The sequence below is a fragment of the Mixia osmundae genome (genome assembly GCF_000708205.1).
Source record: "Mixia osmundae IAM 14324 unplaced genomic scaffold scaffold_2, whole genome shotgun sequence".
In the NCBI taxonomy this organism is placed as follows: domain Eukaryota; kingdom Fungi; phylum Basidiomycota; class Mixiomycetes; order Mixiales; family Mixiaceae; genus Mixia; species Mixia osmundae.
Window position 1 is genome coordinate 222025 of NW_014575562.1, and position 16820 is coordinate 238844.

At 54.7% G+C, this 16820-nt stretch overlaps 8 protein-coding genes across 8 annotated transcripts; 4 read left to right on the forward strand and 4 right to left on the reverse strand.

The window, feature by feature from the left end:
* Positions 1 to 219: 219 nt before the first annotated feature.
* L969DRAFT_92474 (uncharacterized protein) lies at positions 220 to 1456 on the forward strand (the record flags this gene model as incomplete). Its single annotated transcript, XM_014714383.1, has 6 exons — positions 220 to 265; positions 315 to 351; positions 406 to 463; positions 520 to 630; positions 687 to 1290; positions 1338 to 1456. 6 exons carry the CDS (start codon positions 220 to 222, stop codon positions 1454 to 1456), a joined length of 975 nt encoding a protein of 324 aa, XP_014569869.1.
* Positions 1209 to 5177, reverse strand: L969DRAFT_58156 (uncharacterized protein). The gene is made up of 12 exons (XM_014714384.1): positions 4632 to 5177; positions 3199 to 4578; positions 3096 to 3151; positions 2905 to 2941; positions 2789 to 2857; positions 2669 to 2735; positions 2273 to 2618; positions 2112 to 2223; positions 1904 to 2065; positions 1729 to 1851; positions 1571 to 1675; positions 1209 to 1520 (listed from the first exon to the last, which is right to left on the reverse strand). Exons 1-12 carry the CDS (start codon positions 5109 to 5111, stop codon positions 1497 to 1499), a joined length of 2961 nt encoding a protein of 986 aa, XP_014569870.1. The 5' UTR covers positions 5112 to 5177; the 3' UTR covers positions 1209 to 1496.
* An 84-nt stretch (positions 5178 to 5261) lies between these two features.
* On the forward strand, positions 5262 to 6417 carry L969DRAFT_92476 (uncharacterized protein; the record flags this gene model as incomplete). Its single annotated transcript, XM_014714385.1, has 5 exons — positions 5262 to 5370; positions 5424 to 5548; positions 5607 to 5875; positions 5934 to 6053; positions 6102 to 6417. 5 exons carry the CDS (start codon positions 5262 to 5264, stop codon positions 6415 to 6417), a joined length of 939 nt encoding a protein of 312 aa, XP_014569871.1.
* Positions 6418 to 6497: 80 nt separating this feature from the next.
* Positions 6498 to 8102, reverse strand: L969DRAFT_45039 (uncharacterized protein; the record flags this gene model as incomplete). The annotated part of the gene is made up of 6 exons (XM_014714386.1): positions 6498 to 6920; positions 6970 to 7248; positions 7304 to 7490; positions 7549 to 7654; positions 7710 to 7805; positions 7865 to 8102. 6 exons carry the CDS (start codon positions 8100 to 8102, stop codon positions 6498 to 6500), a joined length of 1329 nt encoding a protein of 442 aa, XP_014569872.1.
* A 228-nt stretch (positions 8103 to 8330) lies between these two features.
* On the forward strand, positions 8331 to 9409 carry L969DRAFT_45170 (uncharacterized protein; the record flags this gene model as incomplete). Its single annotated transcript, XM_014714387.1, has 3 exons — positions 8331 to 9192; positions 9250 to 9320; positions 9371 to 9409. 3 exons carry the CDS (start codon positions 8331 to 8333, stop codon positions 9407 to 9409), a joined length of 972 nt encoding a protein of 323 aa, XP_014569873.1.
* An 11-nt stretch (positions 9410 to 9420) lies between these two features.
* On the reverse strand, positions 9421 to 10069 carry L969DRAFT_44856 (uncharacterized protein; the record flags this gene model as incomplete). Its single annotated transcript, XM_014714388.1, has 3 exons — positions 9421 to 9642; positions 9694 to 9724; positions 9777 to 10069. 3 exons carry the CDS (start codon positions 10067 to 10069, stop codon positions 9421 to 9423), a joined length of 546 nt encoding a protein of 181 aa, XP_014569874.1.
* A 246-nt stretch (positions 10070 to 10315) lies between these two features.
* Positions 10316 to 14373, forward strand: L969DRAFT_15266 (uncharacterized protein; the record flags this gene model as incomplete). Its single annotated transcript, XM_014714199.1, has 4 exons — positions 10316 to 11084; positions 11136 to 11864; positions 11926 to 12228; positions 12278 to 14373. The coding sequence occupies 4 exons, from the start codon at positions 10316 to 10318 to the stop codon at positions 14371 to 14373; spliced, it is 3897 nt and encodes a 1298-aa protein (XP_014569685.1).
* Positions 14374 to 14448: 75 nt separating this feature from the next.
* Positions 14449 to 16775, reverse strand: L969DRAFT_92481 (uncharacterized protein; the record flags this gene model as incomplete). Its single annotated transcript, XM_014714389.1, has 2 exons — positions 14449 to 15059; positions 15113 to 16775. 2 exons carry the CDS (start codon positions 16773 to 16775, stop codon positions 14449 to 14451), a joined length of 2274 nt encoding a protein of 757 aa, XP_014569875.1.
* Positions 16776 to 16820: the final 45 nt, after the last annotated feature.

Below are 16820 nucleotides of genomic sequence, written 5' to 3' on the forward strand. Positions count from 1 at the left end.
CTGCTGATGACCATCGCTCGAACGTACACGCCTTGATCACTTTCCGATGATGCCATGATGGAGCAAGAACGCGCGGTGGAGACTTGTGGCCGAGCGGGAACGAGTCGGCTAGGGGAGCAACGCTTGATGAAAGTGTCCTCAAATTCAGATAGAGAATTCAGTTTGTCACTGTTGGGCTCTTCGCTCAGCGCTCGCCCTGTACCATCACCTCCTTCCGCTATGAAGCGCTCTATGCTGGCACTACGACGGTGCACATGCACCAGAAGTCTGTCTGTATACGTCATCATACATCGCGCGCTGATCTGGCCTGGCAGCGTTCCACTCATCGCCCTATCGTCGAGCCATTACAGAGTGAGCTCCTTGGCATTTGAGCTATCTGACCACGTCTGAGAGGAGCTCGCGCAGGCTGAAGATGCCTTCCATGTCGCCCACGATGGAGCAAGGCAGTATCAGCTCGTGGAAAGTACGCCCACCTCGTCGACTAGCGGTTGAGCTGCTCACGTCCAGCGGTGTCCTCAGGTCAAGGAAGGCGATAAATTCTCTGCGGGGGATGTGTTGCTCTCTATAGAGACAGACAAAGCAGAAGTGGACGTAGAAGCGCAAGATGATGGCATAATGGGCAAGATACTCGTTCGTCTCTCGTCTACTGCATTCAGATTGCATGCTGACATCCATGATGCGAACAGAGTCAGGATGGTGCTAGTGGGATAGTAGTGGGGAAGACGATCGCACTCACTGCCGAAGAAGGCGACGATATCTCTAATCTGGAAGCACCCAAAGACGACGCGCCTACCAAGTCAGAGACCAAATCTAGTCATAACCAGAGCAAAGAAGACGTATCAACCAGCGAGCAGGACAAAGGCAGTAGTAGTGCGACCGATGCGAACAAGAACACTTCGGCAGACCATCATAAGACTTCACCAGAGTCCTCAAATGACTCTCACTCGCAAATTATTAAATCTGAACGACCTCTCGGTCCGTCGGTAATGCGATTGCTCATTGAGGCAGGTATCACAGACTCGACGCCCATCAAGGCGACGGGCAATAAAGGTCTGACAAAGGGAGACGTACTTGCCTACCTCGGAAAAATCAAAGATCCTTTGGGATCGCTGTCTCGTGCTCACGAGCGTCCTCTCGATGTGCCCGGCAAAGAGACTAGCAAGAGCGTAAAAGCACCTGCAAAGAATCTGCCGCCGCCCGACGGACCGACTTTGCGTCGTTTGATCACGCTCGGGCTGACCCAGCCAGCATGGCAGCAATCTGTCATCAGAGATGTTCCTGCACGATCTGGTATGCTCACTGATGTAGGATGTATCTCGTGCTGAGGACCCGTACAGCTGTAGACGTATTTGACGATATCGTCAGTGACTACTTGCCTGCTTCAACGCCGGCTCTCTCGACATCTCCTACCAAGAGCGCTAGAGCCAGTGATCCTTGGTTAGAGATATTGTCTTGAGTAGGCTGGCAATGCATGGATGTTGTATAACATGGTACAATCAGGTCTCTGATAACGGCAAGCACTGCGTTCCGCTTCAGCATTCCCACATTAAGTGAGCGAAGAGAAGTTGACCAGAAATTCGGCATAGCCAATACTTGGTTTTGCCCTTCCTCGTGCTGAGCTCATGGGCAGCATGAATTGCAGCGACAGCAATCCTTCCTCATCTGTTCGCATGGACTGGCCGGGCTACACGTCAGAGCTCCGGTAGGCTTCAATGCAAGGCCACGGACTGTTTTGGTAGAAGCAGATAGGGCATTGAAAGCGAAGCGCAGGTGGTCAAACTTGTAGGTATTGCTGACCATGCCGACGCATTCGAAAGACTCGACGATATCCTGATCAAAAGGAAATTCCATCTGATCCGATCGTTAGCAACCGTCTGTCTTGTGCCAGAGATATTTGACGCACTTCTGCGCTACTGCCGACGTCGGTGAGGGCTTCAACACGGAAGAGAGGACGAGGTCGACCAGCTCGGATAGCAGCAGGATTATCCTCGGCCGACGCAAAAGTGAAGCATATCCTATCGCAGGATTTCTCAGCTTCCGACAATGCGTTGAGAAGCCATTCGCTCTGCTCTCTGTCAGCTTCAGCTGTAGGATTGGTACGAAAGCTAGACCTTCATGATGACTTTCTGAACGCGAAGCTCTTCCCTGAAGCTGATATCGAGGATCTCCTCGGGTACGAACGTCGTAATTTCGCAAGTCGTCACTACGCCGCTTTCTTCCAATCTGTCTCTTCATCAGCTCACTTTCGCAGGTCAGGCTGGACAGAAGTCACAGTAGGACCAAGGGGTGACCTACACCGCGATAAGACAGCTTCATCGCCGTCTTCCTCGCATCTCTCTCGTTCGGCGTCTTCGACCGCGTCTCTCTCGCCCAAGCAGGTTTATCCTCCCCCTCCTCTTCCTCCTCTTGCCACGCTCTCTTCCTGAGCAAAGTATGAGCAGAAGATGAGGCCGCTCCCCCAAAGATATCGAGGCATTGTAGCAAAGTAGTCAGTCGGATCTCGAAGATGAGCTCGATCTCGTCTTGATCTTCTGCTGTCAGTGGGCCTGGCGAAGGACCGTCTGTGGGAGGGTGAAAGGAGAATCGTTCAAAGACGGCTTTTTGAAGGAATGCGTGCGCTGCTGATGCGCGTGAGGGTGTCGCAGAATTCAAGAGGAAGTGGGCTTGCCTTGAAGCGCTCGACCTGCTTCTACCGTCACATTGAGTCCGGTAGACGTCACGACGACGATAGCTCGCTGAAGGCACCATCATATGAGCTCGTAGGACGCAATTCCGAGAGCGATCGCACCGGATGAAAAGCGACGGAGCGCAGAAGAGTCGCAATCGGCTTGACATCTGCCACTTCGGCCTCCAGGATCTGCGCCACCATCAGAGCAAATCGCAGACGAGCTCGTTCCACTGAACGTTTCCTTGCTGAGATCGAGCAGTGAGCCGCGTACGGCTATATTCATCCTCCGCCATCAGGCTCTGGAGCAGCTGCTGCCCCAAAGGGAGGCCGAAGGCGGAAGAAGGACGCGACGCGTCGATCTAGCGCAAGCTTTTTGGTGACGACACATTGCCCCTAGCTTGCGTCCAATACAACATGATTGACCTACACGAGTGCTTGAACGATATGCTGAACGCGCAGTGAGCGGAGATCCGAGTATGTCTGCTCACTTGTCAGGAGCAATATTGGGAAGCTAGATGAGGAGAGCTCACTTGGCCAGTACCGACGAACAAGACCGGTGCGCCAGTCGTATAAGTCATCGAGAGGACCGCGCCTACTTTCTCACTGACCGTATCGAATTTGCTCACGATGATGCCATCGACACCTCGTTGACTATTGCTGAAATTGCGCAGCGAGTCGTTGAATTTCTTGAGCTGATCGACAGCTTCATTGCCTACGAGTGCTTCGCCCACGAAGACGATCTTATCCGGTTGATTGACCATGACGAGTTTGGCGAGGGCACGCATGAGCGGTTCGTTATCCTGCATTCTGCCCGCAGTGTCGATCAAGATGACGTCGAAACCTTCTTGCTTGGCGTAGGCAATGGCGTCTTTGGCAATGCCTGCTGCATCTTTCCCGTAACCTCGCTCGTAAAGCTCGATCGAACTGCGACCATCTATTCTGGGCTGTACAGACAGCTTGGAGAGATTGTTGACATGGACTCGAAGCTGTTCGACTGCGCCAGACCGGAAAGTATCGCAAGCCGCTATCATCACTCGTAGCTTGTTCTGGAGTAGCCAGAATGCAACTTTGCTGAGATTCGTCGACTTGCCGACGCCATTGACGCCGACAAAAGTGATGACATAGGGGGTAGGAGCAGACATGATTGAAGTGGATCGCTTGCGGGTGATCTCGAGCAATACATCGGTCGACGTACGCGGTGTGAGGATGCGCACCAGAGCAACTTCTAAAGCCTTCCTTACTTCCGTCTTGACGGACGCCATGCCAGATAGGGTCGTTCCTTGCAAGGACTGGCCGACGGACTCGCAGATCTTCTCTGCCACGTCTCTCGCTACATTGCGATTCATGAGATGCTCTCTCATCGTCGACAGCACAGGCTTGAGCTCTTCTGCCGTCAGCTTCCTCGAGCCCAATCCTACCGATGCGGTAAGCTTGCTGAATAGGCTGCCCAGGCCGCCGGTAGATGCTTCGGCAGGGGCAGCAGCAGGTAGCGCGTAATCTGCGACATTGTAGAGGCCATTTCGATCTACCTGGCCCATCGCTCTGGAATCTACCAAGCCAGAAGGAGCAATCTCCTCATGACCGTTCGCATCGTTCGAGCTGAAATCGAGTGCGGTCATGTCCTCCTCCGTTGGCACACCGTCGCCCCACTTCCTCATGACTTTGCTCGCCTTTCGCTTTGCATCAGATTCAGGTCCAGTGTCACTTCCGCTGCCTGCCAATGAGGCTCTCGAACTGGGACGAGAAGCTTGCTTGCCACCGCGCAGACCTTTCTGCCGTGTTTTGAAGGCTGCCATGTTCTTTGATATCGCCTTTCCGTCGAGGGGTTGATCTGGCTCTGACGCAGGCGCGCTATCGCTGTCCTCGGGCGAGGCGACAGCCAGTCCGGGCGTCTTTGTCGCTTTCATTCCCTGCAGGATCTCACGATGAGTACGAGTGGGGATCGTGCAATGTCGGAGCTCACCCTTGAGGAAGTCTTGTCAAACTGTTGCAACAACCTGGCAAAGGCGGCATCCCATCCTTGCAGCCAGTCCGGGCTCGCCAGGCTGATACCTCCCAACTGCTGCGCTAATGCCTCGACAGCATTCACCTTGAGAGCGTTCGACAAGGCCGACAGCTTCGTTGCAAACATGGAAATGAAGAGCGCCTTGAGAGCCACAAGGAAAGCAGGCAGGTAGCTCAATTGGATCACTCGAGGATGAGCAATGGCCAGAATGAGATCGTACTCGTTGGCGAGCGTATAGCCCACAGAGAGATTATCACACTCCCATGTCTGCGCTTCGTCGGCAGAGAGGGAGGAGTGAGATCTGCCTTGGATGAGGACATCTCTTGCTAGGCTGTTCATGGGATTGCGGGAGCTCCCGTAGCTGCGTGACCAGAGCACTAGGCCGCCCTTGGTGAAGATGGACGCATGATCGATCAGTGCGCCGGGTGAGAGCTCCATCCTGCGCTCTAGAGACTCGAGGCGATGACGTTGATCGGGTCGGTAGATGTGATTGATTGATAGAGCGACTCGCGTTTTGTCCACGCCGGCACGAGCAAGCATTCCTCGAAAGTCGTCGGCCGGCCGCCTGTCCCGCCCCACGAGTGGAGCATGTCAGTCCGCCAACTCTACAATGCGCTCGCTTCCCAAGACCAACAGGCTCAGACGCCCTCTAGCTCAGACGACATACCAGCCCAGCTTGAGCTCGACCTGCGTGCCTGTCAGTCCTGCTTGCCAGACATATGACGTATCCGTTGACGGCAGCGCCATCAGTTGGTAGCATACTGATTCAGCAAGCTGGCGTACTGCTCAGGTTGCCGCAAATCGTCATGGCTACTGCCTCGGTACTCTACCAGCGATTCTGGTTCGTCACTTCCTTCAAGCATTTCGGCGTAAGGGTCCGTTCATCACGTCCACTACAGCTCTACAAGTCTGAATAAACCTAGCCACACACAGGATATAGCACTCGCTGCGCTCTTCCTGAGCTCGAAGCTAGAAGAAACGCCGATACGCATTCGCGACCTCATCAACGTCTTTGACTGTCTGCTCAAATTTGTCGAATACCATCAAACCCGACTGGCTCTCACCCTCGCGCGAGGAGCTGCTCAGCAGCATGCTCAAAGTAGGCCCAAGGAGTTTCGTTACTTGCCCATGGACTACTTTGCCAAAGAGTTCTACGATCTCAAGGAAGAGACGGTCATTGGCGAGATGCAAATCCTCAAAAGGCATCTGCTCTCTCCCCGATAGAGCAAGACGTGGAACTGATCTTGCTAGCGAGCGCAGGCTAGGCTTCGACGTATCTGTCCAACACCCGTATGGTGCACTCGTCAACTACCTCCAAGTCCTCGAGCTAGCCAACCGCTCAGACGTAGCATCCAAAGCATGGGGATTCTGCAACGACGCGTAGGTCTCTTACCCATCATTAGAGCGCGGCTAATGCTCAACATCCAGACTTCTGACGCCTTTATTAGCTACGCATCCGCCCGGGGATGTCGCAGCGGCAGCGATTTACTACGCTTGTGCAATGATCACACCGGCCGTCTCGCTGCCGCTGAAACCCCGACCTTGGTGGGAGCTCTTTGATGTCTCGAGCGAAGAGACACTCGTGCACATCACCGAGACCGTGCTAGACCTATACGACAGATGGGCTCTCACTTCTCCAGACACAGACCAGAGCGCAGTGACCATCTGGGAGCAAGCCGCCGCTAGAAAGCTGCCAACGACGAAATCACAAGTCCGTACATCGCTAGAAAGGCAGTCGAGGTGACATCGGCTAGACTACAAATGCATCTGACTGCGCCAACTTGTTGTTGTTCTATTCTTTGCACTCTTCGGTCGCGCAACGGATCATCTCGTAATCATTGCTTCTCGACCCGGTCCAACGCCGATGAAGCGTATTCTGACCCCAATGAAATCTTCCGCAAATTCGATGTACCTCTTGCAATTCTCCGGCAGATCTTCGTACTTTCTCACATCGATGATACTGCTCTTCCAACCTGGCAGTGTGACGTATCTGACCGATACGCGAGAGAGCAAGTCGAGATCGGCAGGGAAATTCTCGAGAGGTTTACCATCGAGTTCGTAGCCTACCGCCACCATCAACTCTTCCAGATCGTCAAGAATGTCGAGCTTGGTCAGATTGAGAGCAGTGTAGCCGTTGATGAGGGCAGAATAGCGTAGCACGACGAGATCGAGCCAGCCGCATCTCCTCCTTCTGCCCGTCGTGACGCCAAATTCTCTGCCGACTTCTTGCAGATGCTTTCCGATGTTCTGTTCTCGACTTTTGAGCTGTTGGATGAAGGCAAAAGGTCATGCGTACATTCAATTGTTCGGTGGGAAAGGGGCCAGCACCGACACGAGTCGTGTAAGCTTTGACGACTCCGATGGTCTCGCCGATACATCTAGGCGGGATGCCCAGGCCAGTACACACACCGCCAATACTTGTGCTCGAGCTTGTCACGAATGGATATGTTCCGTAGTCAAGATCGAGCATGAGCGCGTTTGCTCCTTCGACGAGGATACGCTTGTTCGAGGCTAGCGCTTTGTGAATGAAAGTGATACCATCTACGATATGCGGCTTCAATTTCTCTGCGAAAGCCTGTCCCCAGAGCGCTCAGATCCCACAGAGCGTGTGCTCTGAAGGTCTTGCATACCTTGTAGCGAGCAATCTCTCCCTCGGTGTCGTATTCGAAGTGACCGTAGCGCTTGAAGCGACCCTCGACGAGCTTGCGAAACTTGATCGCGAACGCGTCGATGTCATAGAGATGGTGGATTCTCAGGCCGGAACGTGACGCTTTGGAAGAGTAGGCGGGTCCGATGCCTTTCTTGGTCGTGCCAATGCTGTCGAGTCGCTTCCTACTTGAGCGCAATCACACAAACCCAATGACAGAGCGCCTACCTTGAGCCGCCGAGCTCGACTTCTTTCAGACCGTCGACGACTTGGTGAAAGTCAAAGACGAGATGGGCACGATCAGATACGAACAGTCGCCCGTCACAGTCCAGTCCTGTGAGCGAGCGCATGTCAATCGCGATAGGACAGACAGCGTTCTGATGACGTACCTTTCTTCTGCAGCGTGTCGAGCTCGGCAAAGAACGAGGGCAGATGCACGACGACACCCGCACCAATGAACCCAACGCACTTGGGGTTGACCAGACCTGTAGGAGCCCCCAATGTCATGGGACACAATGCTGTGCTCAAGCTGCGAGAGACCGACCAGAGGGGAGCAGGTGAAAGTCAAACATTGTCTTTTTCTTCTCGCCATTCGGCTGGGGCATATCGACGACGATGGTATGACCAGCATTGTTGCCTCCTGCACATCTCGCGCAGATGTCCGAGTCGGCTGCTAGGATGTCGGCCAGCTTGCCCTTGCCCTCGTCTCCCCATTGAGCTCCTATCACGACCCTGACCTTGTTCTCAGGCGAGGCTGCATTGGCTGCTGGTAGAGTCGCCATGGCGCGGGGTCAGCTGTGTGTATGAGCGCTGTTGCCGGCTGAGGCCCGAGAGGCTCGGCAATTGGCCAGCCCCAGGGGTGGCAGGCACACGAGAAACTGATTTCTTTTCAAGAAGGGTCAAGCACAGACTGGTGCCCCACCGGACAGTCTGGGCGCGATTTAAAAACTCCTGCGATCCATCCGCCTGCCAACATTCGACTGACTTTGAGCAGGCTTTGCTCACTCGTCATGGGCCGTCCAGGTCAGACAATACGTGTTCTACAAGCAGATGCAGTGGCAGACGCAGCGCGATCTGGCCGTCACGATCGCACGCCGGACGATGATGTGACCGTGTCGAAGAGCGACGTGATCAATGGCGCCCCTTTCAAGCAAGGCGGTCGCTTGCTCACAGACGAGAAAGACCCATGGGCATTCAATGCATGGGATAACGTCGAATGGACGTCTGAACAGGAAAAGGTGGCAGAAGAAGCAATCACCCGACAAAAGCAACATCCTGTTCCTGCTGCCTTGCAAGAACAAGTCAATGCTACCCCTGCAATCCAGTGGGACAACTTCTACGCACGCGTCAAGACGTCGTTCTTCAAGGACAGAGCGTGGTTGACCAAGGAGTTTCCCGATCTCGAACGAGCTTGTCGAGCCGATAGAGGTCCTTGCACGGTAGCAGAGTTGGGCTGTGGCACGGGCGCCACTGTCTATCCGCTTCTCAAGGCGAGCGAGAACCCGTTACTGACGGTGCACGCGCTCGATTATTCACATGAAGCGATTCAGCTCGTCAGATCGCATCCCGACTACAACGTAGCCAGAGTCAAAGCGGCGGTCTATGATCTCGCTTGCCCAGGCCTACCTGAAGGCATGGCAGAGCACTCTGTGGATATCGTCACTTGTATATTCGTTCTGTCTGCCCTGCACCCTCGCGAGTGGCACCATGCAGCTAGCAATATCTGGCGCATGCTGAAACCTGGCGGCATCCTACTGTTTCGCGACTATGGAAGATACGATCTGGCCCAATTGCGATACCAGAAAGGCAGATATATGCAAGACCATCTCTACATACGCGGCGACAATACGCGATGCTATTACTTTGAACGAGGTATGCCAAATCTATGTTGTGTATCGTCTACCCATACTGACGTGCCCTGTGCGATAGAGGATCTCATCAGTATCTTCTCGAGCGGTGAGCCTAGTGGAAGTGCCCGCTTCGAGCTCGACAATCTCGGTGTGGACAGACGGTTGCTGCTCAACCGACTGCGCAAACTCAAGATGTATAGGATCTGGCTGCAAGGACGCTGGATACGATCACCTTCTAATGCTGAAAAGGCTACAACATCGCTCTAATGCTCTCGCTATCACCCGATGCTGGCAAGCGAACGGACCGGATCCGGACCTGCTTGCCGGCACTGATGATGCGAATGACCTGATCGATCGTACTGAACCAGGCAAAGCCTTTGCCGCCGTCTGCTCGCCAGGCTGGGCTGAAGGCGAATCGCTGGAAGCGTGACCGGAACGGCAGTCCGAGCACATGCAAATGCAAATGGTTCACCTGCGTAGCTGTCATTCATCCACCGCCGATTTGCAAATCCATAGGACCCACAGAATAGATCGGGGGAGTATGGAAGCCAAGACTGCCTCTGATGTCAGCCCACTCACGCGTGACACCAACACGATACAAGCTACCTTTGCTCTGTCGGCGCATAGCCCCGCTCTTCGAGCAGTCGGACGGCTATACTTTTCATCTCTGCTAGCATCGCCAAGTCGCTTCTCTTCAGTATCTTGACATGTGGGATATGCGTCTTTGGAATGCAAAGCAAGTGCGTTGTTGCTGCTGGTGACCGATCCTCTATCACTACAAAGAAACCCGACTCGTAGACGATCGTGAAGCCCTTCTCCGCTCTGATGCCGCAGAAGATACAGTCTCTGAGCTCGCTGTGCCGTTCATCTCTTATTGCGCCTGATCCGCAGACGATCATGCAGCCCTTTCGGCCATGATCAACCTGACGCGCGACCCGAGACGAGACGCGAATGTGGGGGTCGCAGTGACGCAGCAACGTCGTGGCCCTGGCGCCCTGTCGTGGCACAAAGGCGCTGATTGGACGAGCTTCTGATAGTATTCGCAGGGGAATCTGTCAGGCGATCGAGCTCTCTGGAGCCAACAGCAGGTCGCAAGACCTGCGAGGAGTGTGCTACTGCGCGCAGTCACACCTTTTGACTCGAGCATGGCAGCCGGTCAGCCCGAGTCAGCGGTCGAAGCAACACTAGACGAATCCATAGGCTCACCCTCAAGCAGTTCTCCGCCGTTCACGTCGAGCAGCCCACTGGACGCCCTGCTCGAAGCAAGAACAATCGAAGCGACGGGAGATATCCACAGCGAGAGGACAAGATTAGACTTGCTCGTGCCGCCTACCAATGCCATCTTACCGCTCGACGCTTCTCACGTCGAAGTGTCTGATGCTGCGAGGAGCCCAGAAGAAGCGAAGCGCGAGTCGTCCTCGTCGAGTCTGCAAAACTCGGCTTTGCCTGCGATTGCTGGTAAGCTACATCCTGCCGACAGACAAGACAGGACCTCTGCAAGTTCTTCAAAGGAGATCCTCGCTCTTCCTCTCACGAACTCCTTCTCTACGGGTACTCAAACGCCTGTGAACGATGTCACGCCTAGGCCAGGATCTTCATCAACTTCGACCCATTCTAGGCGGTCCTCACAGACCGCAGCCTCTGTAGAACCCGCCGAGCAAGCCGGCACTGGTCTTGGCGCACCGCGGTCAACCTCACCCGATGCGAATAGGGATAGTTCGACACAGACAGATCGTCAGAGATCGAGCACGCTCACTTCCATGACGGTTAGCGAGAACACGGCACACGAGTCTGTCTACTCTTCCAAACCCAACTCGCGCCCTCATTCCATCTTGGCCTCTTCCATCGATCACTCCAACCTCAACGCCCCGCGAGCGACCCTTGACCCGGCAGAAAGAAAAACAAGCGCGTCGGGTATGCTCCCTTGTCCTACCTCCTTGTGTCAAGCTCACGCCGTCGTCGTAGGTACAACAGGATCAAGAAGAGCTTCGACGGGCTCACCACCGCAAGCAACAAAGCCGCATGCAAATGCCAGAACGGCGCCAGAGGACAATGGAAGGGCGAGGGCGCCTTCTGGCTCTCGATCAACGGCTTCAGATACGCTCGTGCCTGGTCCTTCGTCCAGTGCCAGCTCGAGCAGGCGGCAATTAGGCGAATGGGTTCTCGGAAAGACCTTGGGTGCAGGCAGTATGGGCAAAGTGAAACTAGGACAGAGTGTCAAAGGAGGCGACAAAGTAGCCATCAAGATCATTCCCCGCTTCACATCTACTGCAGCAGCACAGCAACAGGTAGCACAGTCTGAACGAGAGAAACGACGATCTATAGATCAGACACACGCCGACAATGGTACAACGTCTCGCTCGGGAGAGGTGGCAAGCAGTAAACCCAAAGCCGTCTTGCCGCCCTCGAAATCTTTCTTGGAAAGAGCACACGCAAAGGATCTGTCAAAGGAAGTCAGAACGATCAGGGAGGCTTCAATCGTCTTGCTACTACATCATCCTTATGTTTGTGGGATGAAACAAATGCTCGTCTATCCGAATCACTATTACATGATCTTCGAATACGTCAACGGCGGCCAGATGCTCGATTATATCATCTCTCACGGACGACTGAGAGAGCGAAGTGCTCGGAAGTTCGCGAGGCAGATGGGTAGCGCGTTAGAGTATTGCCACGCTAACAGCATCGTACATCGAGGTAGGCAGTATCTCCCCTCGCCCATGTCTCTGTACTGACGAAGCCCTCGGTTGCGATGCAGATCTGAAAATCGAGAATATTCTCATCTCAAAGACAGGCAATATCAAAATCATCGATTTCGGTCTATCCAATCTTTTTTCGCCCCATTCTCACCTCTCTACCTTTTGCGGCTCGCTCTACTTTGCAGCACCAGAACTGCTGAATGCCAAAGTATATACCGGCCCCGAAGTTGACATTTGGTCTTTTGGCATCGTACTCTACGTTCTCGTGTGCGGAAAGGTACCCTTCGATGATCAAAGTATGCCCGCACTGCATGCAAAGATCAAACGCGGTCAAGTCGAATATCCCAATTGGCTCAGTGCAGGTGGGGCGTCACTTCGTGTGCGATGGCAGGTTCTGACTGCGATGCCCAGAATGCAAGCATCTGCTATCACGCATGCTTGTGACCAATCCCGCCAATCGAGCCTCCATGGCCGAGGTGCTTTCGCATCCCTGGATAGTGAAGGGATATGAATCCCCGCCTGTGCCTCATATTCCTCACCGAGAGCCTCTACGGCTAGGCGAGCTCAACAGGGAAGTCATACAGGGTATGACAGGCTTCGACTTTGGGACGCCAGATGAGATCGAGGCACGTCTTGGCGACGTGCTCACCGGTGAAGCATATACAGCTGTCTTGGCAAGTCACGATGCCAAAGCAGGACGAACGACCTCTGTTCGACCTGACCGAGACCTATCGAAGCCCTCAAAAGGTAGCACGAAACGTCTGTCAGGTCTAAATTTCTATAGCAAGAAGCTCGCCGGCGGTTTAGCTTCTGCGCTGGGTGGGAGTCCTACGAGCAAAGATCGTCTAGAAACACAAGATCGCACAAACGGCTCTGGCTCCTTCACGTTACCCAATGGCATGCGACCAGATCAGATGGATCCGACGCGAGGATTCCATCCCCTCATCTCGATTTATTTCCTCGTGCAAGAAAAGATCGAGCGGGAGAAGATCTGGGGTCCCGGCGTGTTTGCATCGTCTACCTTATCCCTACATGGTCCACTAGCGCCGCCTGCACCGCCGAGGAGCTATGACAGCACAGCCGTCTCACCAAGCGCGTTTGGTACAGCTCAGGGAGTCGACCTTAGCTCACCCTCACCACGACCGGCTAGCACTGCCATCTCGAGCAGCGTAATGTCGCCCTCCAATTCGACACCAGCTCCCAATGCACCCATTCGCGCACGTCCTCAAAGCACATCTGCATATGATCGCACAAAACCCTTGGCCGACTTCGACAATAGGCGCAGCTTCTCTGCGGGGCAACAGAACGCTGTTTCGGCATCTGTACCTAATTCGCCACGACCGGGCTACATTGCGAAGCCAAGGCCTGTCGAAACTTCGTCAGTAGCTCAGGATGGGGCAATCCCAGCCTCGCCAAACGGTGAACCGACACGAGATGACGATGTTGCCTTACAGCCTTCGACGCTCGTTCGTCGCTTCGGAACGCTGCTAGGTCGGGCTACTTCGACGAACGACACTGATCTGCAGAAACGAGCACGCGCCCGAGCAAGCGCGGCAGGAAGCTCCGGTCATCGCTCGAGCGGCTTGACGCCCGCCTCGCCCTTGCCACTAGTCAACGAACCCAATCTGAACGTTACACCGCCGCCAAACTCCAAAGCGACTGGCATGCTTCGGGCTAGTACCGTCAGTGGCGATCGCAGACGACCTAGGGTGGCGAGGCAAAGCGTCGGGCCAGAAGTCTCGCCATCTGCTTTGCAGACCGACACACTATTTGAGGATCACGAGGAGCGACTGCAAGACGGATTTTCGACTGAGCCAGGCCCGGGTCTGGATCGTCATGCAGCGAATGGTACAGCAGCAGACTTATCAGCTTCACCGAATGATCAGATCAAGCCAGTTTATCTCAAAGGTCTCTTCTCCGTCGCGACTACCTCGACAAAGTCGCCGAGCGTCATTCGCGATGATCTTGTGCATGTCCTCGACAGACTGGGCGTAAAGCATCGCGCAGTCAAAGCTGGGTTCGAATGCGCCCATGCCCCAAGCATCAGCTTTGCATCGCAGGCACCTACCAATCGTGCCGCAACGCCGAATCAAACGCCCGAAGGACTCAAACGCGGCACGAGCTTGCTACGAAGAGGCTCACGCATCTCACGAGGCCGAACTTCGACGTCTGCACGTGAGGAAGGCGACACGAGTTCCCCAGATCCGAGCCAAGCGGCAACACGACTCGCTTCGCCAGCCAGACCCAATGAGAGCTCCTCTGGATCACTTCATTTCATCGGACCCACGAATGGAGCCGGCGAGCGATCTGGCAATCTGGTGGACAGCACGGGTGCACCCAGCGCAGGTGCAGCACCTCAAAACGAGATGATCGTTCGATTCGATGTCTTTGTCGTCAAAGTACCTTGGCTGCCTGGCATTCACGGTCTCCAATTCCGTCGTATAACCGGCGATCCATGGCAATATTCTCAGCTAGGTCAGTCAGGCACTGAATACAGCAAGCACTAAGAGCTAATATGGGTGTGCATTCTCAGCTCGGCGAGTGTTGAGCGAGCTCCGATTGTAGACAGTGTAGATTCGTGCTCAATGGACAGAGCGTCGTAATTTATCGAGCGTGACCAATGTCTCATCACAGTGCATGTTTGTACCCTGAGCGATTGAGAGCAGTCGGCCGATGTCGTTTACAGTGACATCGAGCTTCTTGGCAGGCGCCGCTGAAACGGCGCTGTCTTGACCCTGGACTCGCATTGATTTGAGTAGATCTTTGAGCCCCGTGACGCCCATTCTGCTCGCTCGGCGGTTTTGGCGTGGGGATCCGTCGGGTATGAAAGGCGATGAAGGTGTAGATGCGGTTGAGGAGCTGGCCAGCAAGCTATCTATGACAATGCGATGTCTTTCTGCGCTGCTCTTTGGTTGATCCGTAGACAAGCGCCCGGCAATCTCGCCCAGGAGGTCTTTAATCGTGCCCGCTTTGGCATTCTGACATGCTAGACGGTATCGAGCCAGCCAGTCCGTGTTGCCGACCTCTTCCTCAGACTCGCTGTCGACATCTGAACCGTCGCTGAGCAGGATGAGCATCTTTGCAATGTCCCACCAGATCGCAGAACGCTCGATTGCTTCCTTCAGGCTTGTGACCTGTATTGCGATTATCTCGACAAGGATGGAGTCGTATTCCGATTGAGCTAGTCTTAGATCTGGGCAATGTGGTCAGCGAAAGTGCTTATAGATGGTATTGCCAATGACCCACTTTCGATCGTCACCTTGAACTGCCTGATCAGACGAAGATTCTCTGTGAGCTGGCCTTGCGTGCTCATTATCCTGCTGGGTATCTTGAGATTCCCCAGACTAGTCTGACGAGCATGTCTTTCGTCGAGACTGCCCGCTCTTTCGTTGAGATGGGGTCGTGCACCTCTCGCCCAAGGAGGATAAGTCGACAGCTGTGCTGCCTTTTCATGCGCATCTAGCTCTGTATCTGACAGCGGCAACCGATCTGGTGTTCTGTCTATACCCCGTCGGAGAGGCGGTAAAGCTGTACCCGTCTCGTCCAACCCGTTCTGCTTATGACTTTGGCGGGATCTTGCGCCTAGCAAGCCAGAGAAGGACCGTGATATCCTGTTGCCTGCCGTGGCTCTTCTGTCTTCCTTGGGCGAGTCAGGCTGACCAGAGAGCGAAGGATGGAAAGAAGGTAGAACAGGGCTGAGGGTCACGAGATGAGCGTCCTCAACGTCGAAAGCGTCATCGGTAGCAGACAAGAGCGGCAATGCGCTAGAATGAGCGAGCGAGCCTTCCGAGTGCTGCGAGTCGGAAGTCCTGTAGCCTCTTCTGGTGATGTTGGCCTCTTCCTCTGCAGTCTGTAAAGAAGCCGTCCTCGATTTCTTTCGCAGTTTACGGGGCCGATGTGGAATCTGACTCGATCCGGATGCCAAGCTGGTCATACTACTGGGTGTGGTGACACTCGTGCCCGACTCGGGTGGAGAAGCATCCGTCTCGCGCTGTGATAGCGGAACGGCAGCTCGCAGAACGGACGAACGCAACTCTTCCAATTTCGCCTCCGCATCTGCTTCCGGGGAGACAGAGTTCAGATTCGGACTAGCATGCGACATTGAGTTTCTGTTGAGTGCCAGGGAGGACATATCGTCTAGGGTGTTTTGCCAAGCCAGCGCGGGTCGCTTTGCAGCGTCTATTGCACCTGGGTCATCTATGTTCTGCTTTGTGACTGCACTCTCTGATGAGGATGTAACGAAGAGCGAGCGAGGTCGTCTGGCGACATACGAAGCTGACCGGCTGATTCGTCTGAACAGGCCAGGCTGCGACTGACTCGCTGGTCGTTCGGTCGCGCTTGTGGGTTGGTTGATGGGCGGTCTGCTGGGCACAGAGAGATCGAGAGGAGAAGGACGTAGTCCAGCAAGGCGTTGACTCGCTTTCTCTCTCTCTGCAAGGATGTCGAGAGCAGAATCGGGCGACTTGGGATCGCTGATGACTCTACGCGCGGCGCGTGTCGATTGGGTCGACGGCCTTCTCGACGTTGGCTTTGAGAGTCGGCCGGTGGCATGCGCTGTGTCATCTTGACCCCAGTCGGGTACTTCCTCCATCGAGACGTTCTCCTCTATGCTGTGCTCATTCGAAGCAGACCGAGACAACCGCTCAGGTAATTCGACCTGAGTGATCACCAGACCACCATGACTCGTGCGACCTTTCACGCTCGTCACGAAACTGTTCCGTTTGAAGTTTGTGGACTCAGCTGAGCGAGCAGAGGTCGTCTTGACGGGCGAGACGGAGAGAGAGCGACGTTGCAGTTGAGATGAAGTGGATGCTGCCAAGGCATTGTTCGGTATCGCATCCTCCTCGAACGCAAAGTCATCGTCCCAGCATTCCGAGGAGCCATGGGTCAGTGTGACTGTCGATGTCATGCCCTCATCGCCCAGCACACAGCACGAGACACACACGGCGGCGAC

Coding starts and splice junctions, on each gene's coding strand:
- L969DRAFT_58156 (XM_014714384.1), bottom strand. CDS start 5,111: ATGGAGCTCTCACCCGGCGCACTGATCGATCATGCGTCCATCTTCACC. Junction 3,152..3,198: donor TGTTCGTCGGTACTGGCCAA/GTGAGCTCTCCT, acceptor CTGACAAGTGAG/CAGACATACTCGGATCTCCG. Junction 1,852..1,903: donor ACGTCGGCAGTAGCGCAGAA/GTGCGTCAAATA, acceptor CGATCGGATCAG/ATGGAATTTCCTTTTGATCA.